Source organism: Hemicordylus capensis, chromosome 9 (genome assembly GCF_027244095.1).
Source record: "Hemicordylus capensis ecotype Gifberg chromosome 9, rHemCap1.1.pri, whole genome shotgun sequence".
Classification (NCBI taxonomy): Eukaryota; Metazoa; Chordata; class Lepidosauria; order Squamata; family Cordylidae; genus Hemicordylus; species Hemicordylus capensis.
The window spans coordinates 13,162,687-13,188,623 of NC_069665.1; the positions used below are offsets into that span (position 1 = coordinate 13,162,687).

The 25,937-nt window shown below is 43.3% G+C and overlaps 1 protein-coding gene and 1 long non-coding RNA gene across 11 annotated transcripts in view; one reads left to right on the forward strand and one right to left on the reverse strand.

The window, feature by feature from the left end:
• LOC128334349 (cadherin-8) overlaps nucleotides 1-25,937 on the reverse strand; it is a 374,299-nt gene that overhangs the window by 248,257 nt on the left and 100,105 nt on the right. For 9 of the 10 annotated variants that reach the window (XR_008311263.1, XR_008311262.1, XM_053271066.1 and 6 more), the window contains exon 3: nucleotides 5,339-5,633. Coding sequence is in view for 7 of the 10 variants with exons in the window: in XM_053271066.1 (XP_053127041.1) it covers nucleotides 5,339-5,633 (295 nt within the window). In the remaining 3 variants the exon portion in view is untranslated. Of the gene's footprint in view, nucleotides 1-2,730; nucleotides 2,831-5,338; nucleotides 5,634-25,937 lie in introns of those variants that run through there. The other variant, XM_053271071.1, reaches the window with a different exon arrangement.
• On the forward strand, nucleotides 2,858-19,433 carry LOC128334350 (uncharacterized). Its single transcript, XR_008311264.1, has 5 exons — nucleotides 2,858-2,966; nucleotides 3,356-3,493; nucleotides 5,256-5,392; nucleotides 6,738-6,910; nucleotides 19,058-19,433. It is a non-coding gene; the product is annotated as an uncharacterized LOC128334350 (long non-coding RNA).

The following is a 25,937-nucleotide window of genomic DNA, read 5'->3' on the forward strand; positions in this document are numbered from 1 at the left end:
ATGCGAAATTTGCCACATAATTTGCATAATATGCAAATAAGGCCACCCAGATTTGGGAAGTTTGAATTCCCTAACCCTAACCCTAAGAATCTGTGGTGCAGAGTCATGAGTGCTAAAGGAGTCACCGGTTGTCTTTCAGCAGAGGATACGGAGGATTAGAAAGTGTCAAACCCCCCTCCCCTTCCCCTTTGACTGACAGGCAATATATTTAAAAAGAGAGTGTGACAAGAATATTGTAGTCCTGGTCAGAGGTGGATTTTGGGAGCTAAAATGGGAGGCTTGGTAGGTGGGTGGGCAGAAGGGTAGGCAGGGACTATATTTCTAAGGTCTCCACTTCCAGGGTCTTCCAACTGCCAGGCTCAGACTCCAACCTAATGTCAGGGCTTGGGCTTGGACATAGAGATTCCTCATTTCTACTCCCCCACTCTGGGTCAGACTCCAATTTATTGCTTGGGGCTGTGGTCATGCAAAGGTGTCAATAATTAAATCAGGAACTTTCTCCATGCAAAGCTGCACCACTGAGCACCTCCCTGATTCAATATGGCCCCACTTCCTTTTTTCTGCTCCTCGTTTTTCCACCTTCTTCCTTCTACCTTCTGCTTTGTCTGTTCTCAGTTCAAACGACTAATTGATTAAATCCAACCAGAAGACCTAACCATCGCCTCCCAGACACGACATCTTTCCTTTTAGTGCTTTTGGCTAATCATACTTGGAGTTGGGGAGACTCAATAAGTATGTAGCTACATATCCTAAGTGATGCATCTCTGAAGAAGAATGTACACAAACAGATAATTAAACATCAGCAAAATATCTATAGGATTATACTGGCAGGTTGGGACAAATCTCGATAAATCTGCCTTGACAACAGTACTCTAACCACAGTGCTACAATTGGAATACAAATGTGACTCATTAAACTATTGGTAGTACAACGAAAGACATTCCAGTATATGGATACGACGGATATTTATATACCGCTTTACAACAAAAAGTTCCTAAAGAGGTTTACATCAATATAAATAAATAAATAAGATGGCTCCCTGTTCCCAATGGGCTCACAATCTAAAAAAGAAACATGTTAGACATCAACAACAGCCACTTGAGGGATGTGGTGCTGGGGATGGATAGGGCCAGTTGATCTCGCCCTGCTCAATAAAATAATCACCACTTTTAAAAGGTGCCTCTCTGCTCAATTAGCAGGGGGTATTATATTTGTGTGGCAATATAAGACCAGAATCACACAAGACTGAGGTAAGATATTGTCAATAAATCAGACAATTCTGAGCTAGATGGACCAAATGTCTGAGTAAGCAGCAGCTTTCTATGTCCCAATGAAGCTTCCAAGGAGCAGTTTTAGCAGTCAGGATACAATACGATACAAATACAAATACAAATACAAATATTAATAAAATGGATACTGTGCAAGTATTATACAGGCACAGACATGCCAATATAGTTAAGGTGGAAAGTGTTCTCCACACTCCATCATTTTGAGCACTCTATTGCCTATAAAGTCAATTGTGCACATATCAACTAAGGGGGAAGAGACCACTCCTCCGAATCTGGTGCAAATCCATTGCAAAATGGCTGAGATACAGCATTTTAAGTTTTTAACTCCTAAAAAAAGGTTTCAAAGTTTTGGCTGCCTTCCCCCCTCCCCCCCCCCCAAACCCCACAAATAGTGTATATTTTAAAATGTTTGATACCTTTTTAGCATTTCCCATGAATCCAGGTCCATATGGAACAGTTGCCTTTTGCTGGTTTGCAAAACATCAGACTAGTGATTTTTGAGTAATTTAATGACTTTACTAGCAAGCCAGAGGTTGCTGGTTCGAATACCCACTGGTATGTTTCCAGACTATGGGAAACACCTATATCAGGCAGCAGCAATATAGGAAGATGCTGAAAGGCATCATCTCATACTGCATGGGAGATGGCAACGGTAACACCCCCCACCCACCCGTATTCTACCAAAGACAACCACAGGGCTCTGTGGTCGCCAGGAGTCAACAGCAACTTAATGCAAGGGCGTATCTAGGGAAAACAGCACCTAGGGCAAGCCCTGAAATTGCACCCCTGTCCAAACAGGGATGATGGGACTTGTAGTCAACAATATCTGGAAATCCCTGTTAAAAGGAACACTGTACCATCTAGACATGGTTGTTGATCAAAACCTGAAAACATGAACCATCGCTGTTAAAGACTTAGAACAACAGTCAGGAGTTATGTGAAGATTCCAAGTGTCATTTTCTGTCTCATCTCATGCTTTTTGAAAAAGCCCTTTTAACACACATCTCCTCTGGCATGGAGGTGCTGCATTCACATGTTGGCCAGATTTACCCTGAAGTCCATGCGAGTTATTGGGGAGCAGTTCACACACAAGAAATATAAAATAAAATAAAAGCACAGCACATGCTTCACAGTTCTCACTCAGACCTTCTGGGTTGCAAAACAACTTGAACATAAGTGCATTTATAAATGAATGAATAAATGAACATAATATTGTTTGTTCCAGAAGTTTTTGTGATTTTCTGCCATGAAACAAGCCACATAGGCCTTTTCAGATAGTTTTTGTTTTTAAAGCCAGTAAATTTCCCAAATTTAAAGCCAGCAAATTTCCCAATAAATTAAATATTCAGAGGCTTCTCAGTCTCCCCGCCATATCAAAGCCCTATAGCAAGCAGATCCTTATATGGGGGGGGGTTACCACAAAAAGGAATTCACATTCTACCTGGCAAAGGCTGGGCTGGCTGGCCTGGGCAGAGGGTCTGCTGCAGAGAGATCTGCCTGCCTTGGGGCCTGCCGGCCTACTTGAGTTCAGGCTTCAGGGAGGCCTGCATGGAGGCCTCTCTGGAAGCCCCGCCCACCCACCAATCAGCTGAGAGGCAGGGAGAGAAGTAGCTGCTGTGTTGCAGCTTGCAGGCTGCTTGGAGGGCAAAGCAAGCAGGAGAGAAGAAGGCAAACAGGGTAAGTGGTTGAGGGTCCTGGGGTTGGGCAGGTGGGCAATGGGGTGGGGGTGGCACCCCACTTCAGTAGCACCTAGGGCATGTGCCCTGGCTCATCTCTCCCAGTTACGCCCATGACTCAATGGCACAACTTTACTTTGCTGTTTGAAATCCCCATAATAAGGAAAATAGCTAAGAGAAAGTTAGCTAAGAGCATAACCAAGTCTGCCTACTGAAAATTCTGAAGCTGAAGTTTGCCAGACAGGTCCTGGCAATTTCTAGCGAGTAACTTCCTGGTTCTGAACAGAGGTGCCTGATAAGCATAGTCTATGAACACTCTAGCACTTGTATAGTTAAACAACCATTCTGTCTCATCCCTTTCCCTTCATGGGCATTTATTTTCTCCCTCAGCCCCCTTTCTCTCACTCCCACCAAAGCGGGAAAGCAGAGGCCCTCAGCAAAGCTTGGAATAAAATACTAGAATGTAAGTCCACAGGAACTTACTTCTGAGCAAACACACACAAGACTCAGGACCAGCAGACCTCCTAGGTAAGAATGTGGGTTCTCTTTTCCACCCCTCCCTTTCCTCCTAGCCCCTCAGCAAAGCATAGGGGGGGAACACTTCTGAGGGGGGAATCCCATTGGTTTATCTGGGGCTTACTTCTGAGTAAAGATGTACAGTATTGATACAAAGGACCCCGTGCTAGGAAGTTCTTAAGGAGGAACCTCAAGGAAATCCTAAAAACCATTCCCACCCAGCACCAAGAACCCATCATCCTGGTGTAGACTGCTCTTGAACATGGAGGTTCTACATCAGAGCAAAGTGCCAGTAAATATGGAAGCTTCACTTGGCCATATGTAAGAAGTGAAACTTCCATATTCACTGGTGGTTTGCCTCTCATATAGAACCACCATGTTCAAAGGCAGTCTACGGCACAATAATATTTTGTTGGCACTGGGTGGGGATGGTTTCTGGGATTTCCTTGTTGCACTTCTTGGGAGTTTTCCATAAGAAAGAGGATGCTGGACTGGAGTACACAAGCCTTTTACAGCAGCATTTTGATAGCTGTAATTCTATGTGCACATCTAAAAGGAAGTAAACTCCATTAAAGTCAGTGGGACCTGCTTCCATATAACAAGGGAACAGTTAAACAATCTCTGAGAGATTGTGTTGAGGGAGAAGAGAATAATGGAAAGGTCCTTTGTAAAAACGTGCATGGGAAACAATGTAAAAATTCTTGCGGTAAACCTACCAGCACCCCACCCAGCACACAGATTGTTCTCAAAGAATCTGACACTAGCCAAAGTACCCTGCAGGGCATAAGTTCTGTTAGCATATTTAAAACAAAAATGCCAATAATCTACCCTCTCCTACTTTGTAGAGAATATAGCAAGAAAGTGATAGTGCTGACATAATGAGAGGAACATAACTCAAAGTTATCCAACTGAAATTAAAAGAACATGCTAAGGAATGCCCAAATTCCTTTTAATTTCAGTGATACTACTTTGAGTAAGCCACTATCCTATCAGCCATTAACCATTAAGTGGAGGCCTGAGGTTTAAAGGGAAGAAATCTACTCCATCTATGCTCAGAGGTTGTGTCACTTGTTCAGGCAGGAAGCCTGAACCTCTTCTTTTTGTGTTACAGACTTCTATACTGCATATTATCTTATTCCCTATGTTCTGTGCTAAAAAGCTATGCAGGAGTTCACAACTCCAGTTCTACAGTTTGGTTGGGTAGGGGAAAGAGGTTTACTGGTTAGCCTTTGGAGGGAAGAGAGGGTTTGATTTGATTGGATATGTTTTAAAATGAGGAAGAGCACCCGAGTTGTCCTGATTGATTGATTTAGGAAAATTTGGACAGAAAAAAAGAAAATAAAGGGAGGCTTGCCTGCAGTAGAGAGTTAGCTCAAGTTGGAGTTGGAATCTTGAAGAGCAGAGCTGCTGAAATTAGAGCTGAGAAATCACTGGGAGAGTAAAGAGAGAAAACTCTCTTGAGAACATAATCACCCTCATTGAAGGTGAAAGAACAGTCTGGTTTAACATTATATATCAGACTGTACAAAGTCTTTACAGCTTATATGGCGCAGAAGTTAAGATGGGCACCTTATCTTGCAGTTTCCATTCTTTTTAGAGCATGAGCAAAAAATGTAAGGCATCTTAACTCTCATCTCAAACTGAAGGTTGAATTGTTAACCATTAGTCATGCAGGGTGGCTAAAACTATGGTTTGCAGTGGGATTTTTTAGTCAAGAATAGATTTGCAAATGAACAATGGAAATAAAATAAAATGTTTGTCATTTATCTGCAAGGTGATATTTGCTCAGGCTGTGTTGCTCTATACTTAAACGATGACTTGCTAAAGTACATTAGAATTGGAAGCTTCTATACATACCCACAATTGACATTTCTGGAACAGCTGCGTGATATGGACCATCGACAAATTCAGGTGCATTGTCATTGATGTCTTGAACCTTAATAATGAATTCTGAAGGAGGCTCCAGAGGTTTGTTTGTATCCCTATCAACTGCTTGGGCGGTTAGCGTATACTCGGCCTTTTCTTCCCGGTCAAGTCTTTTCATTGCATGAATGTCCCCAGTCTTGTCATTGATCACAAAGATAGTACCAGCTCCATCACCTGACAGGATGTATTTGATCTTGCTGACTCCAGGATCCAAGTCTGTGTGTAACTGAAATGACAAATAACACATTTTGTGATTCAATATGGCACAAAGTGATTTGCTTTGGCACTGGCTCATCCATTTCTTCCCCCTGCCACACCCCCAACTGGAGCTTTCATTTGAGCTCTACTGAAAAATGTCACCGTTTCAACCCACAGAAGTAGAACATGGATATGAAAACATGCTAATTAAAATGGAATATAATCATAGATATAGACATTCCATTTTTACATAAAAACACTGAGGTTGTTCACACAACCAGGTCTACCCGGGCTAGCACAGCCCTACCTGGGAAGATCTGGTCATTAGAACCACCAGGATCAGTCCCAATCCTGGTGCTCCTTGGCCGGGTAGCCTAGGTTTTGCTATCTCACTCCCAGCTCACATGGGTGAGTGGGCTGCCAGCAGCCATACTCACCATAGAGCCCGGGGGGCAGAGTGACCTGGTCTGCATGCATTCCTCCAATGCACTGCACTACTTGTGGGCTTCTTGGGGGCTGGGCATCCTTCATCCTCCCCCTACTCAGCTCTCCCTCACCCTGATTGGGCTCCAGAGCATGTGAGGAGAAGGCAGAGCATGTGAGAAGAACTCCTGCCTTGCCCCAGCCCTCCCCAGGCTGGGTGAGTTTGGTCATCTGAACAATCTCTCTCTCTCTCTCTGCCTCTCTCTCTCTCTATTAAAAAAATTTCTGCACCAATGGGGGACATTACATTCCGGCTGCGCTTAGGGTGTATCAGGCCAAAATATTGGCAAAAATGTTATATGGGGCTCAGATCTGTCATTCCTGTAATTTTAAGCCTTTAGAAGTAGTACAGGCTGGATTCCTTCATGCCATTTGTGGCAGATATGGAGAAGCAAATGGATCTGAGAGTAGTTACCATCAACAACACCCCAGGCGGATTCTCAAATTACCCCCAATCTGCTGCATACCTCACCCACCTGGCCACTTTAAATCAGAGGAGAGCCTTCTCGCTAGCGTGGTTCAATGCCTTGGCCTCTGCCATTTTAGATGGTACATTTAAGGGGACCCCATTAAGGAACTGGCTATATCCATGTGGTGTGGGTGATACTGAGTCAGTTGCACATGTCCTTTTACATTGTGTTTACTACAGGGACATTTGTACTACCTGGACTGAACCACTTCTAACAAAAATAGACTTGGTCAATCAGAAGAGTATTATATTGCCTATTTCCTGGCGGATCAACATGCAGATAGCAAGATTTTGTGCAGCAGCTTGTAAACTGAGAAGGGGACAACTTAGCTGTAACTGAGCTTTTATATTAAGTAAGTAAATTTATTACGGTCCTTATCTTTGGTCCTTATTAGGACCAGAGATTTTATGGAATTTGATATGGTGCCACTAAGTTATTGTTTTGATTTTGTTTTGTTATGTTGACTTATGCTTTTTGTGTATTTTGACTGGTCGTAGACCATAATAAACTATTACTTACTTACTATATAACTATATATATAATTACATATATATTTATATATAAGCAATATTTATTGTATATAGTAGTTATATAGTTATATATAGTTTAGTTATTTATTTATAGAGAGAGAGAGAGAGAGAGAGAGAGAGAGAGAGAGAGAGTGTTAATATTTATTATATATAGTTATATATTACTATATAACTCTATATAACTATAGAGCCAGTGTGGTGTAGTGGCTGAGTGCTGGACTAGGACCGGGGAGACCCGAGTTCAAATCCCCATTCAGCCATGAAACTAGCTGGGTGACTCTGGGCCAGTCACTTCTCTCTCAGCCTAACCTACGTCACAGGGTTGTTGTGAAAGAGAAACTCAAGTATGTAGTACACCGCTCTGGGCTCCTTGGAGGAAGAGCGGGATATAAATGTTGATAATAATAATAACAACTACTACTTACTATGAGGAATGGAAGCTATATTTGATGCGGAATGGATGCAGGGATGAGATAAACAACCTCAGAACAGTGGTACATATGCTGGTAACCAGACTGGACTACTGCAAAGCGCTCTATGTGGGGCTGCCTTTGTATGTAGTCCGGAAACTACAACTGGTCCAAAATGCCACAGCCAGGTTGGTCTCTGGGTCATCTTGGAGAGATTGTATTACTCCCAGACTGAAAGAGCCGCACTGGTTGCCGATAGGTTTCCGGCCAAAACACAAAGTGCTGGTTATAACCTATAAAGCCCTAAATGGCTTGGGCCCTGGGTATTTAAGAGAACATCTTCTTTGTTATGTACCGCACCACCCATTGAGATAATCAGGAGAGGTTCGTCTGCATTTTCCACCGGCCTGTCTGGTGGCTACTCAGGGACAGTCCTTCTCCGCTGCTGCCCCAAGGCTTTGGAAGGCACACCCAGCTGAAATAAGAGCCTCCCCATCTCTGACTTTTTAAAAAGTCTTTAAAACTTTTTAAAGGTCTTTAAAGGTGCGTCTGTTCACCCAGGCTTTTAATAAAATAATGTTGTAATAGTTTAAACATTGATTTAAAATTTAAAATTGTTGTAATGTGTGAACTTTTTCTGTTGTAATTTATTTTGATTTATTGTAAACTGCCCATAGACCTAAGTTATGGGTGGTATAAAAATATGAGGGGGGGGGGGTTAGATGATGTCTAAAATGGATCTGCAACTTCTGTTGGAAATGGAGTTCAAGTGCATTGACCTTTTGCACCAACTATCCTAATGACCACTAGGGGCACTGGGAGCAGAGGTAGCTAGTGAGCATCTTCTTTACCTGTTCCTGCTTTCCTCTACTTGATGACCCCGGCTTTGACTCCTCAGGTGATACTTGTAGTAAGTCAGTCCTCTTCCTTTCCTCCTAGAGAGGAGATGGAAATATCTCTCTTCTCTCCCACCCCCACCTATTCATTGAGGTGATTCTTACGATGGGGAGAAACTGGGCTAAGGGAGCCCGGCTGATTTTCCCCCATCGTGAGAACCACCGGGTGAGCCCGTTGGTTCAACAGCAGGCAGCCTGCCTAGGAACCCCTCTCCTAAAATGAGGTTAGCAGAGCGAGTGCTTTGCCAACTGCATTTTACTGATCGTGTGCCGCCATGGCACAAGAGCTGGTCTTGTGGTAGCAAGCATGACTTGTCCCCTTAGCTAAGCAGGGTCTGACCTCATTGCATATGAAAGGGACACTTGATGTGTGAACACTGTAAGATCTTCCCCTTAGGGGATGGAGCCACTCTGGGAAGAGCATCTAGGTTCCAAATTCTCTCCCTGGCATCTCCAAGATAGGGCTGAGAGAGACTCCTGCCTGCAACCTTGGAAAAGCCACTGCCAGTCCATGTAGACAACGTTGAGCTAGATGGACCAACGGTCTGATTCAGTATATGGCAGCTTCCTATGTCCGTATGCTCCTATGGAATGGTAGCTTCCTTGCTGCTTTGCTCAATAATCATAAACCCCAACAACTTTAGCTGTATCATGCCATATATATCCACCTTGCTTTTTCCTCATTTCTCATTTATTACTGGAGATGCTTCTGAAATACACACATGTGTAAATCATTTATTCAGAGATCCATTTGAAATATAAAATGATGGATAATAAATAGCAAGGAGAAAAAGTATACTAAACCATTTGATAACCTTCATTTGTCACTGGCTAGGGTCATTGGACCCCACACACTAATACCAGGCTAAAATGGAAATAGTTTCTCCAGCGTAAAGTAAATTATAAATGTGATGTTTACCAAATATGTATTCTCCTTCCCCCTTGCTGCTGCCAGCTGTCAAAGATCATCAAGCCAGCTATTTGAAACATTATGTGAGTTGTGTTTAACTTTAACACCGAAAGATTATTTGACCTCCTGGGCAAATCAGAAAGAAATGGATCAATTCCATTTGGTGCCACCACCTTTGCCAAAACCTGTATCATTTTTTCTCACAGCACAAAAGTATAAATGATACCTGGAGTCATTAAGTGTGGCAGTTCCATCCCCCAAGAAACATTTATTCAGTTCCATAAAATATGTATGAGAATGTAAAGTAATTGTCAAGATTCAGAACCTTTGCTCATGTCAAGGTTAAAGATCATTAAGCTCATAATTATGTGGAGCCATGATGAATGGCAGAGACAGAGCAGATAAATGAAAGTGAATTTCCATTGCAAAGACTTCACAAATGTCAGGAGTGTGAATCCCTTCTTTTTACATGCAGCATTCTCCTTCACGTTTATTTCAAAAATTTGAACTATACATGCACACACTGGTGCTTGAGAAACAGAACATTACTTCAACCTATGACAGCCAGGCATTAGATAGCCTGATAATTCAGAAGATCAGTTTTTAAAATGTCACTTTAAAGAATGTCTTTTCCTATAAGAACCTGCCTAAACACTAAAAGCTTCACCTGGGCTACTATTCTGTGTCCTCCAAGATTCAAAGATTCAGCGGGCAATGACATGAGTCAGGGTCTTTTCAGTGGTGATGCCTTCACTGTGGAACTCCCTCCCACTGGAAGCTCTCAAGCCTCTAGGAGATCATATTCTGCCAGGTGACAAGGGCTTCTTTTGTTCAGAAAGGCATTGGCCTGCTGTTGTCTTTAGCCATTGGAGGGCTTTGCTATTTGTATCTTATAGCTTTCTTTTGACTTACTATTTTTATTGTTTTAAAAATCCTATTTATTTTGTTTTTACTGTTGGAAAAGCTGTACACAGAGGGAAGGAAGTATACGGCTCTCATTCTAGATCAGGGACACATTCATCACCTGTATGCCTCAGTTGCTTGGCATCTATCATACTGTTGTTTAAAAGTGCTAGGGATGTGCGAAACTATTCAGGTACAACATGATTTGTACCCAAATCTGGCTGATTCAGGTGAATTATAGACAAAACAAATCACTTTTGTGCTCAGTTGCCCAGATTTGGGTACAAATGACCCAAGATTCGGACCCCAAAAATTTGGAGATTCAGACACCAATTTTCTATCCAAAGTGGGGTGGGTGGTAGTGCCCAATGGGTGGACACAAATATGGGTGGTAGCTTCCTTGCACCCATTGGGCACTACCACCGACCACAGCCTGCTCTGGGCAATGCTGGTGACCCCCACGTGGAGCTATAAGTCTGCTGAAATCCCCATTATTCCCTATGGGGAAAAGCTTAAAGATGTGCCAACTTCAAAAATTCTTTAAATATCACCCCTTTGCCCAAGTTCTTTGAAATTTGGGTGGTAGCTTCCACCCATTGGGCACTACCACCTACACCCCAATCTTTTGCCCCCAGAACCCCTTCCCCCAAATCAATTTGGATTCATATTCAGAAAATCCAGGTACAAATCGAATCTGGAGTGATTCAGTTGAGGCGGCAGATTTGGACCTAAAACAAATTGGGAGTGATTTGATATGGGTACAAGATCCAATTCTGATTTGGGTACAAATTGAATTGAAAAAATTGATTTGTACACATCCCTAATAAGTGCTCAGACACCATTAGCTACCTCAACCAGAAGGAAATAAAACTGACAAACAATACAGGCAACTATCCTGTCTAGTCAGCCTCTCACTTTCTTCTAATCTTCACTTCTGATATGAACTGTTGTTTGGTGCTAGAGTTCAATAGTAGAGTTTGTGCCAAACATTCCAGGTTCAATTCCTGGCATCTTCAGGTAAGGGTGCAAAGACCTCCATCTGAAAACACCGGAGAGCTGCTACCAGTCAGTGTAGACCAGGCCTACTCAACTTAGAGGCCCCCCACCCCAATGTTTTGGACTAAAACTCCCATAATCCTCAGTCACAATGCCTGTTATAGACGGTGCTAAGCTGGATGACTCAATGGTGTGACTCGGCTCAAGGCAGCTTCATATGTCCATATTGTGGAGACCTGGGCGGTCAGTCAGGTTACAGCCTGTTAAGGTCCTGTGAGCCTGGCCTCAAAGAAAAAGGGAGGAAGGGGCTCATGTTACCCTTCTCCTCCTTCTAGCAGAGTTTCCCTCTTGCTGCCTGGTCCCTCTCCAGAGACCTACCTAGGCACCTTCTGGCTCCAAGCTGCCTCCATCACGGGCCTGCCCTTCTTAAAATACAGATTCACAGGCCATCCTCCCGAGCCTTTATTTGAGGGCTCTTGCCCTGCTATGGTCACCCATCCGGGCTACCCTATCCCTCCCTGTTCTCCTGGTTCCATGCTTCCTTGGTTTTCCCCATCAGCATCAGCCCACTGACTAGGGATATGCACCAATATGTTCAAAGGCCTCTGAACCGGTTCGAAAGACCAACGGTTCGAAGGGGGGATACCATTAAGGGCAGGTGAGAGTGCTCTTACCCCTCCCACCACTTTCCCCCTTCCTGCGCTGCATTTTATACCAATCTGGCAGGGTGGCAGCATACCTCCCTGCTGACCTGTCCCCTCATCTGAGATCATCAGTCAGCGCTGGCGCTGCTTCCACCTTGCTGCAGTGGCCCCTGCCTGACGTGCCCTGGGGGCATCTGTGAGTGCTGCTTCATCCCCCCACCAAAAGGGACCTGGGTGCCTCCTCTAGGAACCCATTTGGGGGACGGGCAGGCTGGGCTGGTGTCCTGACCATGGATTCCCAGAGGTTGTTCACTACAATTCCCAGCATCCCCAGCAACAATGGCCTTTGGCTGGGGATTATGGGAGTTGTAGTCAGCAACATCTGGGAATGCTGTTAGAGGGAACACTGGTCCTGACACATATCTTTCCCCCTTTCCAAATGAGAGTTACACTTTAGGATGGATAACAGCCAAATTACACTTGACTGTAGTGGGAAGTCTGTAACCAAACACCATTTTTAAAATTGTTATTTTTAGTATCATGCAGCCTTGGAGAGATTATGAATTGGGTCACAGAGGCAGCACCGGGGGGGGCGGGGGGAGATGCCTAACCATTTTCCCATGGGCCATCTCTGTGATCAAAATTCCATCAGTTGAGGGAAAATACAGGTCTTTGTATTTTTCACCTGCATCAGAAAGATGACACATTGGGGTATGGTTTTAGACAAAAATAAATGAATCCTATACTGGAATCACAATAGGCATCTTTAGCATCAGCTGCAGCAAGTTCCACCAGACTCTTCAGTCCTATTCACACGTTATGTTCAACACATGTACAATCTGTGTGCAGTGCCTGCATGCACAGTTTTGTAGGCATGTAGTTATTCGTGCAGTATATTCAAGGCATACAGAGCTGTATGCTTCCTATTTCATGATCCTGCCTTTCAGGGGGCCTGTACCCAGAGTCACTATAGCAATGAATATTCATAGACGTACATGTGTACAGACAGCTGTATGATGTCAAACATAATGTCTGAAATGGCATTTTTCCCTCCTCCTTTACTCACCTAAACTGAATGCTGAGGGGAAGGATTGTTGCCTAGCAACCATTTGTCTCTCTCAATTTATCCATGTCTGATTAAAAGAGGCATTAGGCTAGCCCAGCTAGAGTAGTAATGGTAGCTCATCAGTAGGTCGGCCACATTCCATCAGGGATATGGCTTCTTCCAGCCACTTCAAGAGACCAATGTTCTCACAGGTTTGGAAACTTCCATCTGTTGGAGCTAGGGCCTTGGCAGCATCAGTTCTCAGCTGCAATGTCTCATAGTGACTAGGGCGTGGCATGTTAGGGTCATGAATAAAAGTGCTGGACTCCTCCCCCTCCTTGTTCTTCCAGTGTTAGTCTCCATTTTTTCTCTCCAGAGGTGGCTGTTTGATTTGATCTCTCCCCTTTCAGCCTTCAGCTCACCTTTCCTTTCCTTTTGTAACTTTTAAATAAATCCTTGTAGTTCTTCAGTACTAAAGAACTGTTTCAAGACCTCTTGCTTTGCTGTTTTCTCACCAAACTGGTTTTGCTCTGCTATTTGGGGACTGAACTGCCATTCTTCTCCTACACCAACAAGGGTCTAGCGTGGCAATGAGATTCAGACTTCAGATGCATAACAATATTCCTCCATGGGGAGAAGGAAAGTTAGCAGCTCAAGGAGAAGGCTAGGCTGATGGCCTTCAATGTGTAGGATTTAAAAAAAGGTTTTTAGCCTACTTTCCTTAAGGAAAGAAAGTTTATGAGATCAGGTAGATGTATGTGTATGTCCCTATCAACTTTGCAATGCCTGGATTCAATTTGCACCAAATTTGGGTCTGTTTTATTTTATTTATTTATTTTATTTATTGTTGCATTTATATACCGCCTTTCATTAAAAACAATCACAAGGTGGTTTACAAAAGTTAAAAGCATACAATAAAATGACACTAAAAGTATTAAGCTAAAAATATAAAAACAAACCAAATTTAAAATCTATAAAATACAAGCATAAAAATGATACACAGATAAATACACTTAGAAGATGCAATAAAAACAATTATGTAAAAACCTGGATAAAAAGCCAAGATTTAACAAGCTTTCTAAAAGCTGTAATGGAATCCGAGGAGCGAATAGCCACTGGGAGAGCATTCCAAAGTCTGGGGGCAGCAACAGAGAAAGCCCTGTCCCGAGTGCACGACAGCCGGGCCTCCCTCATTGTCGGCACCCGGAGCAGAGCCCCCTCAGATGTTGTCAAGGGGGCAGCAACCCTTGGGAGCAGGCGGTCCCTCAAGTACCCCGGGCCCAAACCGTTAAGGGCTTTAAAGGTCAAAACCAGCACCTTGAATTGGACCCGGAAACGAACCGGCAGCCAGTGCAACTCTTTCAGAATGGGCATGATGTGCTCCCAATGGGCAGCTCTGGATAAAACCCTAGCTGCCGCATTTTGCACTAGCTGCAGTTTCTGGATATTCTTCAAGGGCAGCCCCATGTAGAGTGAGTTGTAGGGACAGCTAGGGACACCACAACAGCATAGCAGGAAATTATTATGTCATCCACACCAATTCAAGATGGTGGGTGCATGAATGTTTGAGGTGGAAGTGGGCTAACTTGTGAAGATGGTAATTATCAATTAAGATTATCATGAATGGAAAGAAAGCAGATTAATTCTTACTAGAACTTTTTGTTTGTCTTTGTTAAGGAGGGACATTCTGCCACACAAGCTTCCACCTGAGACTGTGTCTGGGGTACAGGCCAGACACCGTCTCACCACTGTCATAAGTATTAGACCTGGTACAAAACTGATACAAAAAATAGAACAGAACCACTGGAAAAAACCTAGGAGCTGTCTTTAACCAAAACTTTGGGTTATCCAGTTCATGGTACGCATGATACCATACCAGGAACCTTAAAAATACAGTCACTGCCCAGACTTCCATGGAAATCACCATGCTACCCAACCAGACAGCACACACAACACCTTTTAAAGGATGCCTTGCTGAGCAGCTTGGCTAGATAAAGTTGTGTTATTAATGAAAGGGTTGCTTCTGCGTGTGCCCCCTCCCCTTCCCAGGATGGAAGCTGCCAAAACATTTCGTATGGTAATTCCAAAGAAACGTCCTACATGCCTGTCAATGGGCCAAGACGTGCGGTGCAGGTGTCTCAAGACCATCTGATCCAATGGACAGAGACATACACCAAATTTGTGGGGCTACATGATGTCTTTTTCTTTATATGACTGGACAACAGCAAGGTTGCCATGGCTGGGGTTTCTGCAGGTTTCTGCACAGGGTCAGCAGACTGGTATTTCTGCTAAACGCCATTGTATAACTCCCTCAACAGTTTGACATGTGTGCCCTTTGTGGGGAAACAACCTAGTTGTGCAATTTCTGCTGTTACTGGGGCTTCATGTGTTTGTGTGCACATATCTGCAGCCCTACATTTTAGAATGTAAGCCCTTTGGAGACAGGGATCCATCTTATTAAATTATTTCTCTATGCAAACCACTTTGGAAACCTTTGTTGAAAAGCAGTATATAAATATTTGTGTGGGGGAGGGGGGTTGGTTGTTGTTCCATGGAGACTATGCCCACAGACTTCCAGTCGCCGATACTTATTCAATGATCTTTATACAGTCTTTGAATAAAGGATGTAATTGTTACAGAAGAGTTTCATAATACAATTCTTTGCTACCACAAAATTATCTTCAGAATGGACTCTGCACATCAGCAATGGTTAATCATTTTCAAACCCTTCTGGGCTTCAGGCCTGATCAAGGGACTTGGTATAAATGTAAATGTTGCAAGTATTATACTGCCACAAATCTTGTTTACAATTCTCCAATAATGAATGCATAATTGGGTGAGGTGAGGAAGCCACAATTTCACTTAAGCTTATATTTATCGTTTCCTGGCTACATGATACACCACACACAATTACAATCTAGTGATGCACAGAAGTCCTTGCAGAAACAAGTGTGCCCAAAGGATCATGCATCTACTGAGCATGCGCCCGTGACATTATGCTGCCTGATGCAGAGCACAAAATAGTGTTCCTTGCTCTTTCTTTCTATTAAACTCACACCATGATTCCTTCAAATATTTCCCACTTCCTAATAAAAAAGCAAGGAAGGGGGTGGAAAAAAGGGGATAAAAGAAGACAATAAGAGAAAAAGCAATTTGGGTGTGGGGCTGTAGCTCAGTGTTGGGGTATCTGCTTTGCATGAAAAATGTCCCAGGTTCAGTTCATGGTAGCATCTCCAGTAGGGAGTTGGTGCACTCCCGGGAGGCAGGGGGGTCCTTTAAGGGGCAGGGAGGGTTTCCCTACTTGCCATGTTGCTTTCCCCCCATTGACGCTATCCCCAAAAGCACTGGTGAGGGGCTGCTGTGTACCTCCCTGTAGTTCTGGTCAGCATCATCCTGGAAGTGGCCGAGTCTTTGAACCATCTCAAACTGGCATTCCGAACCAGTTCGTGCACATCCCTAATCTCCAGATAATCTCCACTGCTATCCAACTTCCTATGTTCCTATGGTACCATCTCACTTACTTTCTTTTAAAGGATTCTTTCAAAGAATCTCTGGGAGATGTGGTGCATGGTTTGAGATGCAGCCCATGAGAATCAGCCCACATCCAGCCTGCTTCATGCAGTGCCAGCCCTCATTCTTTGTTAAGGTGAGCTTGCAGAAAAATAAGCCAAGCAGCCACTGTTCTGAAGGAGTTTTTAGAAAACATGGCATGATTGTTTCACGTGTGTTGATTCTTTCAGTGGAAAACTATCCAAGACAGTTATGGAGAGGTCAAGAAATGTGCTACAATCTGAGTCCTCCATTTAAGCTTCAAAAGCTACAAAAGTCTTATTTTCGTCTTTTGGGGGGTGCCCAGGATGTCTTGGACTATGCATTTGTAGAATCCAGAGGCAAGGGTTGTGGTATGCAAGGACAAAGCAGTGGAGTAGAATCAGGAATATTAATATGGTTTACTGAAATAGATATGATTTACAGAGAGGCAAGTGCAGTCTGCTTTCAGTGCTTTTGCTGCTGGCTGTTTGTTAGCCCCGCCTCTACTCCAGGACTGGAATAAAAGTAACTAAAGCCCCATTCAAAATATAGTCTGGATCAAGAAATGCATTAACCCAAAACACCACAACATGCATCAAATATTAGATACCTAGCTCATTCAGAAGTACCTTAAGGTTGATAACCCCATAAATCAATCATCTACACTAACTAGGGAGCTGAAATGTTGTACGCTTATTGTCCAGGATACCCTGGAAAAACATTGAAATGGAGATACTTGCATATATTTCCCTAGAAGGGAGAGAGATGGAGTTTATCCCAAAATGACCAAATTCATTTCAGAGAACATAGAAAACTAAGATCTGGAGCACATACAGTCGAGGAACACAACAACTGAAAAGGGGGATATTTGTAAGTTTTTATTATGGCGGAGGGTGGGGGTGGAGGGCTTGAAATGAATCTCAGACTACCCAAAAAGCTGAAACTTGTGGGGGAAACATAGTCCATGACACACTTATAACCGCCCCCCCCCATGAAATTTCCATCTAGCATCTGAACTTGTTACATGAAGTTCATCCCAGAGACCAGCAAACAGCAAGTGGAGTTACACAGAGAATAGAAAATTGGCATGTTGGAGTTCTGTTGCCTCATACTGGATCTGGGATAAGGTATGCCTCTTGTAACATAGGACTATAGGAAGCGGCCATATACTGAGTCAAACCCTTGGTCCATCTAGCTTAGTATTGTCTACACCAGGGATTCTCAACGTTGGGTCCCCAGATGTTATTGGACTTCAACTCCCATAATTCCCAACGAAAGGCCACTGGGGCTGGGGATTATGGGAGATGAAGTTCAATAACTTCTGGGGACCCAACATTGAGAATCCCTGGTGTACACAAACTGGCAGTGGCTTCTCCAAGGCTGAAGGTAGGAATCTCTCTCAGACATACAGGACCACACACCTGTGATGCCAAACGTGCAAATCTTGTGAATGTGTGTGGATGCTTTGTGCTTGTGTGTGTGTATGTGTGCGCATGCATTCATGTGCTTTAAATAGCTGAGACCTGTCATTAAACCCAGTTTCAGGCCTGGGCTCTGATAAGTGCAGCCTTTTTATGTGATAGGAAACCCAAATTTCCATTTGTCATTATGGGAAGAAAAAGGAATGACACCCCCAATAAGCAAGAACAGAAAATCACAGCCCATTTATTGATGATTTTATTCATTTTAAAATATTTATACCCCACCCCTCCAGTACACTATTGCTCGGGGCGGCTCACAACAATCAAGCTATAGTCTTGGGTATTTTTAAAGAAAACCGGGAAGGATGCAGCTCAAGATGTTTTTAGTTGAGTCCATTATGGAATATTTAATGCATCGATGATCAGTTAGTATAATGGCAACGCAATATTTATTTATTTATTTATTTTACATTTTATATCCCGCTCTTCCTCCAAGGAGCCCAGAGCAGTGTACTACATACTTGAGTTTGTCTTTCACAACAACCCTGTGAAGTAGGTTAGGCTGAGAGAGAAGTGACTGGCCCAGAGTCACCCAGCTAGTATCATGGCTGAATGGGGATTTGAACTTGGGTCTCCCTGGTCCTAGTCCAGCACTCTAACCACTATACCACGCTGGCATGCATGATGGATCTGCTACAATACTTCTCTGCAGACCTTTTTATTGCATAAATTAAAACACAGAAATAGGGAATTGCAACAAAGAACAGACATGTCGACGTATATACGTCAGCATCAGTGTTCTGCATCCCACTGTTTAAAATCCACACTTATATGCAAGGCTTTCCCCCAATCTAATTAAACACTGGGTTAATACATAACAAACAGGGGAGGAGAGAGGAAGAGAAGGTTGATGATTCACAGCTATACTGGGTTATCACTGACACTGAGAGAAAAAACCTGGAATAGGGAGGTTATGAAACAAAAATGTTATTTGCCCCCCCACCCTTAATGGCCTATATGCTTTAAGATTTCCTTCATTTCTTCTTTGTCATTCATTAAATTGGCTGCAATTCCCCTTGTCTATGTTTTAATTTATGCAATAAAAATGGTCTGTAGAGAAGCATCAATGTATCAATGCAAAAGAATTATTCAACTCTCCTTTCAATGAACATTACACAATCTGTGGTTTTTCACTTTAATTTTTTTTTTTAAGGTCCTGAAGACACGACTCACACTGCTTCCATTTCTGCAATTAAGTGACTTTTTTGTGCGGCTTCAGGCATCATTTCAAATCATTGGCTCCAGTCGGCTCCCGAGCCTTATTATGTAATACAGCGACATATATTTCAGCCTGGTATTCTGAGGGCTCATCGGGAAATCCTCTTGGGAAGTCTCTCATTTTAGAGACAGATCACGTTTAACGGACCCAGAGACACTCAGCCTTTAGCTTTCTGGACTCTTTCCCAACTTCCTGTGCATTCTAAGAAGCCCCAGCTCACTTTCGAAATATTGAGATATGTCGGTGGCTTTTGCATTTGTTTATATACATCACTGCTTCCAGTAATTGTAACACCTTCTTCGTGCTGTGAGCCTTTCCCGAGCTATCTTTTTTATTTGTCCTGTGTGACTTCTGTTTCTGCTAGATAGATGAAAAACCATTAGGTGGCAAGGAGAACTTATCTCAGAGCCACTGGTGTCTTGTGGCACCTGAAGGATGATGGATGCGTTCATCAATGACCCACAGTTTAAATGATCATTTACCAGTATAAGCATCCAAGGGAAGCGGCAGTTCATTTATTTTCAAGGAAGAATTTCCATTGCGATTGCCGCTTCAATTCAATATGATCTATTGTTTCCTTCAAGGACCTGCCGGTCCTTTTAATAGCATCAGAGTGCAAACCTTTGCAACCCCTGGAGCATAGCTAGAAAGATATTATGGGGAAAGCTGCAAAGCTGAGCACATATAAGGATGTGTGTGGGCATATGCCCTGCCTCTGGCTTCAGTGGGTAGATCTCAAAGAACGTATATCTTCTGCCATAAGCAGCCTGCACATGATTTTGAATACTCAGGCTTGTAATGTAGAGATGCACAAGGGTTTTGAGGACATCATAAAGTTCATCCCAATGGAGAAAGAAACGTAAGCAGAACCTGAGATCTTTTCAAGCTTGGATTAAAAATCCAAGCAGAAGACTCCTGCTGACTCTGGAAAAAACTGAGTGGGGGGGGGGGAGTCTATCTCCTCGGGGTGACAGGATCTCCCTAGTGGAGTGGCCTCTCATGTTTTCCAGGGACAACAAACTCTGCATTGATTTTCCAGGAGAGTAGTTTTTTCTAAGTTCATATCAGCTTGGAAAATGAGTTTTCTGATCTTAAAAAAAAACAAAAAACAAATTGTGGGAAAATGCTTGACTAAAAAGAAGGTTGCTGGTTTGAATCGCTGCTGGTACAATATCAGGCAGCAGCGATATAGGAAGATGCTGAAAGGCATCATCTCATACTGCACGGGAGGAGGCAATGGTAAACGCCTCCTGTATTCTACCAAAAGAAAACCACAGGGCTCTGTGGGTGCCAGGACGAAATTGACTTGACGGCACACTTTACCTTTACTTAAGTGTGTTTTAAAGTTTAAGAAAACAGGGTAAATCCATCTATCTGTATTTGTAAACATTCATATATCTGATCACCTATAGTAACCAAAAGGAAATGAACAGACAGGGAACCCTTATACAACTTGATTTTGTTTTACTGTAAGGAATTGGAGCATTCCCCCCGCCCACCAAAAAGGAGAACCACATACTACAAAGTCATTGACACAATCAAAAACTATGTTCTACTTGGGTTTGGGAGCTGTGTGTGCTCCCGATTTTTGGTTGTGTGGAAGGAAGGTAAGAGGAAAACTTGGGTAGAAGTGGTTGTGTGGAAGCAAGGTCGGAGGAAAAACTACGTAGTTTCCCTCCTATTTTGCTTCCACACAACCAAAAACTGGGAGCACACACAGCTCCCAAACCCAGGTAGAACACAGTTTATGATTGTGAGAATGACCTCTAATACTTTTATAAACTAAAATAAAACGGGTGTCAGAAAATGTAAAGAATGTAAAAAGCAACTTGGTCAAAGGCGGAAGAATGTTTTGATCCGCTCGTGTAGATTTCAATTGCTAAGTCTGTTTGCTCCAAAGGTGGCCTTGCGGCTGTATTTCTAACAGCTGCTTCCTCCTCCTCCTCCTCCTCCTCCTCACCTTTCCCTGCTTTCCAAGGATGCTGCAATCTATACACAACAACTGCTAGGATACTGAAGACAATATAGACAGACAGTGAATATTCCCTTACCATCAGAATCTGAATATACGTAGGCGAGTGAATACTTCTGTATTGTAACATTGTCAAATTAACCCGAATAGATTGGTGGGAAAGAGCAATTTGGGAATAGGTAACAAATGTACAGATATAATGGTGCCACAATGCACACTGCAGTGTGTGAGCATATGGGAGGTGAGTGCTCTCTTTAAGACCACATAATGCGCAAAGCTGACAGTCCAAGCAGAAGCTATCTCCTAGCAATTGGCTGTCAAACACATCTTGAATTTGAAAATATAAACATCAGCTATGCAGCCGGTATCGGAGCTAAAACGAAAAGCCATTGGGAAGGTGACTTTCGGCAGTGTGGACGAGAGAAACTAAACTGCACAATGTGATGAGGATTTAAATGCAAGTTGCAACAGAGCTGAGCTGAACGTTGGTCAGTTTTTTGTTCTCAAGTCACAATCAGCATGTGACGCTTTAATTGAATGTCTATGAAAAATGCACACAGATCCAAGGGGTTGCTCTGCTTTTTGTCCAAACCCTGGACACAAAAAAAGGGTGGGTTTTTTTGGTCAAACCCTAATCAACTTGTGGAATTCTCTGCCAGCAGGGCTGTTCTTATGTTCTTAAAACACTACTTAGTCAGGGACTGTGCAGTCCTGAGTCAGCTCATGGGGCAAAACTCAGGGAGACCCCTAAGCCTTGGAACCAAAGAAACTGCCATTTTGGATATAGGCAGGTACAAGGTGTCGGTAATGGGAGTGCATCACTGAGTATTTAAAATTGTATAACAACAACAACAACAACAAACTTACATACCACTTTTCAACAAAAGTTTCCAAAGCGATTTACATAGAAAAATAATAAATAAGATGGCTCCCTGTCTCCAAAAGGGCTCACACACTAAAAAGAAACATTAGATAGACACCAGCAACAGTCACTGGAGGTACTGTGTTGTGGGTGGATAGGGCCAGTTATTCTCCCCCTGCTAAATAAAGAGAATCACCATGTTTAAAAGGTGCCTCTTGGCCCAGTTAGCAGGGGTTACCATATTATAATGCAAATATAATACGCAAGTCATGATAAAAGGTTCATACATTGCCTAATGTGAAATTAATATAATAGATCTGATGGAGCTGATAGTGGCATGCAGACTACCTGTGACAGCAAATAACACAGATGGCCTCAAAAATAACAAACGTTGCTGCCTTGTACAAAAGTACTTGCCAGCTAGTTAGGCCAATATCAGTACAACACATGTGGGGGGGAGGTGCAACCTCATGCCAGGTGAGAGGAAGGATGCAATCATGTGACGTTAAAGGGTCGGACATTAGAGAGAGGCTGCTGCATTTCTTGCTGTATGTGAACATTGTGAATGCAGTTGCAAATGACCTCCCCACGCATGCCTACGAAGCCTGACAGGCACATCACTGGGAGGGATGTGCAGAAAGTTTCGAGCTCAGAATGCTCCGACTCGAAACGGGCCGTTCCGAGTGTTCCAAGCTTGAAACAGAACAGCCTTCAAATGAAGGGCCTGTTTCTAGCATGCAATGAAATGCCCCCTGATCCAAGTGTTCTGAGCACTGACTGGTTTTGGCACTGGCTTCCAAAGCTTCTTAGTTGACTTGTTATTTATTTATTTAGTTAAATTTATACCCCGCCTTTCATTAAGAAAATCCCAAGGCGGCTCACAACAACATTTAAAAACAAGATTATAAAAAAGACACATTAAGACATTGAGCTAAAATTTATAAAAAAGAACTCTGATTTTAAAAAATAAAAATAAAACACAAGCATAAAAACAGTACAAAATACAAGCAGCAGCAGCGTATGTTATCTTAGCATACAAATAACAAGACAAACATACCAAGAAGCAAGGAGATTGCGAGCCAATCAGAAGCCTGTGCCAAAACCAGCCAGCAAGGGGGAAAGACACCTCTCAAATGGTGCTTGGAAGACGTGGAACCTCCAAGCTTGTTCCATCGGAAGAATTGGCTCAGCCAGTTGTTCCAACGGAAAATTCCGGGCATTTGTGTTCAGTTATGAGTTCAGAACGGAACACAAATCCTCTTCCATTCACATCCCTCGTAGCTAGGGGAGAAGGGGTTTGTGTTCATCCCTCTCCTAAGTGGCTCGTCGCATGCACCACCCCTGCGTATGACATCACATACAGGGGGCATGGCCAGCACCTGGATGGGCCAACCCTGCCCACGTGAGTTCATTTCTTTGCCAACTTGGTGTTTTCTTTGTTCTCTCCCTCGCTTGGAGCGAGGGAGAGAATGAAGAAAATTGGGAAGGTGGCCCTCAGGAGCTGGACAATTTGGATTTTTTAAACCTGCCCTTAGCCTTCCCCTCCAGCGATTAGATCAGGGATATGATCACTCATAGACCTCTGTCTAAGCTTACCTCAGGCAGCTTTCTAGGGCTGAAAATGAAGTTTCCAACGTGAAATTCAAGAGCTTTGAAGAACACATATTCAGCAATTGCACAGCTTTGCTCCTTTGGGGTTTTCCCCTGAACTGTGCCTTGTGGACCGCAACACCAGCCTTTGAGGGCTGACCCTTCTCACCCACCAGCAAATCTGATTTTACAAGAGACAGAGAAGTATACAGATTCTATGTAGTCTGTACCTTGTGGGCGGGGGGATGCATATTTAAATGTATACTTTCCAATGGTATGTCGCACCAGCTGTTTCGGAAGGAAATACATGAAAATATTTGAAACAATATTTAAATGCCTAATGTTTTACTGATGTGAAAACAAGATCCGAGGATTTTTAGCAACAAAGAATGGAACAGAAATCAGTTGAATCTATAGACTTACTCAGACATTACATTTCACGAGTGTATACATCTCTGTAAAGACTGCACCTCAACACTGCACCTGTGTTAATTTTAAAAGTGGGCCTGGGACAAGCCCCTCACATGCATGGTATAAATAGGAGATGCACTGCTGTACCTGTATACAGCCTAACATGTCGATAACTGTACCTGTGTACAAATCTATACCTGTGTTCACTGAACACTCATTGTACAAGTGTTGAACATAATAATAGGGTTTATGTGAGGTTCCGACGGAACCGAAACAGAAGTCCTACCCTGTTTCCCCGAAAGTAAGACCTACCCCGAAAGTAAGACCTAGCAGTAATTTCTGATGTACCGCTAATGGCCCTAGTGCATTTTGGGGGGCTAAAATTAATATAAAACACTGTCTTATTTTCGGGGGAACGCGGTATTAACATGTTATGTTCAGCACATATACAATCTGTATACAGTGTATGACATGCCAATTTTTTCACACATATCGTTAAAAATTTATATATATATATATAACATTTTATATCCCGCTCTCCCTCCAAGGAGCCCAGAGCGGTGTACTACATACTTGAGTTTCCCTTTCAGAACAACCCTGTGAAGTAGGTTAGGCTGAGAGAGAAGTGGCTGGCCCAGAGTCACCCAGCAAGTGTCATGGCTGAATGGGTATTTGAACTCAGGTCTCCCCAATTCTAGTCCAGCACTCTAACCACTACACCATGCTGGCTCTCAACACATCAACACATGTGCAATAGTACATTTCTTGCTTACATCTGAGGGGAACTATATCCAGGTTCACTGTTAAAGTGAACACATGTACAGTTATTCACACAACAATCATGAACACACATACAACATAATAAGGGTATTCACATGGGCGGAGAGGGGGAGGTAAATATCCATACAATCCATGCTACTTGAAGCAGCACAGATCCCTGGAGGTCAGGACGCTGCATCCTGGCTTCTGGGTATCCCACAATGCACCATTATTAGCCCATCTCTGTGTGTGCATCCGTCTCTGCTCTCTGCGTCATTCTCTAGGCACCCATCTCTGTGTGTGCTCAGGCTGTAAGCAGGCCGAGCTCACAAAAATAACCATAACATCCATAACATCAAAAATTAACACACAATCTATTAAAAAATAACAGCCACCGAATCAGCAACACCACCACCAACAAAACTGCACCCCTTAGACTTCAATGACCTGATCCTTTACCTGCCTCTTAATGCAATGTGGGAAGTCAAAGAGTGAATTCCATTGGGAGAGAATTCCAAAGCTTGGGGGCAATGACTGAGAAGGTCCTGCCCTGCATGGTTGACAATTGAGTCTCTCTCAATGTCAGCACATAGAGCCCCTCTGAAGATCTGAGCGGGGGTGGGGGGCGAGGACAGAAGCTTTAGGGGAGCAGGTGGTCCTTTGCATATCAACCGGAGTTCTCCTTTTCTCTCCCCTGGCCCTGGCTTTCATTCCTTCCTGCTTCATCTGGGTCCATTTAGCTCAATATTGTTGCCTACACTGACTGGCAGCGGCTCTCCAAGGTTTCAGGCAGGAGTCTTCCACAGCCCTACCTGGGGATGCTGCCAGGGACTGAAAATGGGACCACCAGCATGTAAGTCCTACAGTGGATTAGCATCAGGACATCCTAAAATGAATGACTGGGAATACCCACTGAAATGCAATGGTGGTTTTTTTCTTCTTTTCTTTTCTTTCCCCAAATGGCCATGGAATGCACTGAATTTCCAAATAGCCATTGGCCACTCAGAAATCCCATGCATTCCTATGGCCATTTGGAAAGACCAGAGCATTTCTGTGAGCAATCCCTGTCATTCATTCTAGTACTTTCCCTAGAATCTACATTATCCTTGACTTCTTGTAACAGAGCCTCCCAAATTAACTAAGTGAGGGATGTGGTCATTGGGATGGGCGTGGCAGTCATGGTGAGTGTGGCTATGGGGGCTGTCATGGAGAGCGGCCGC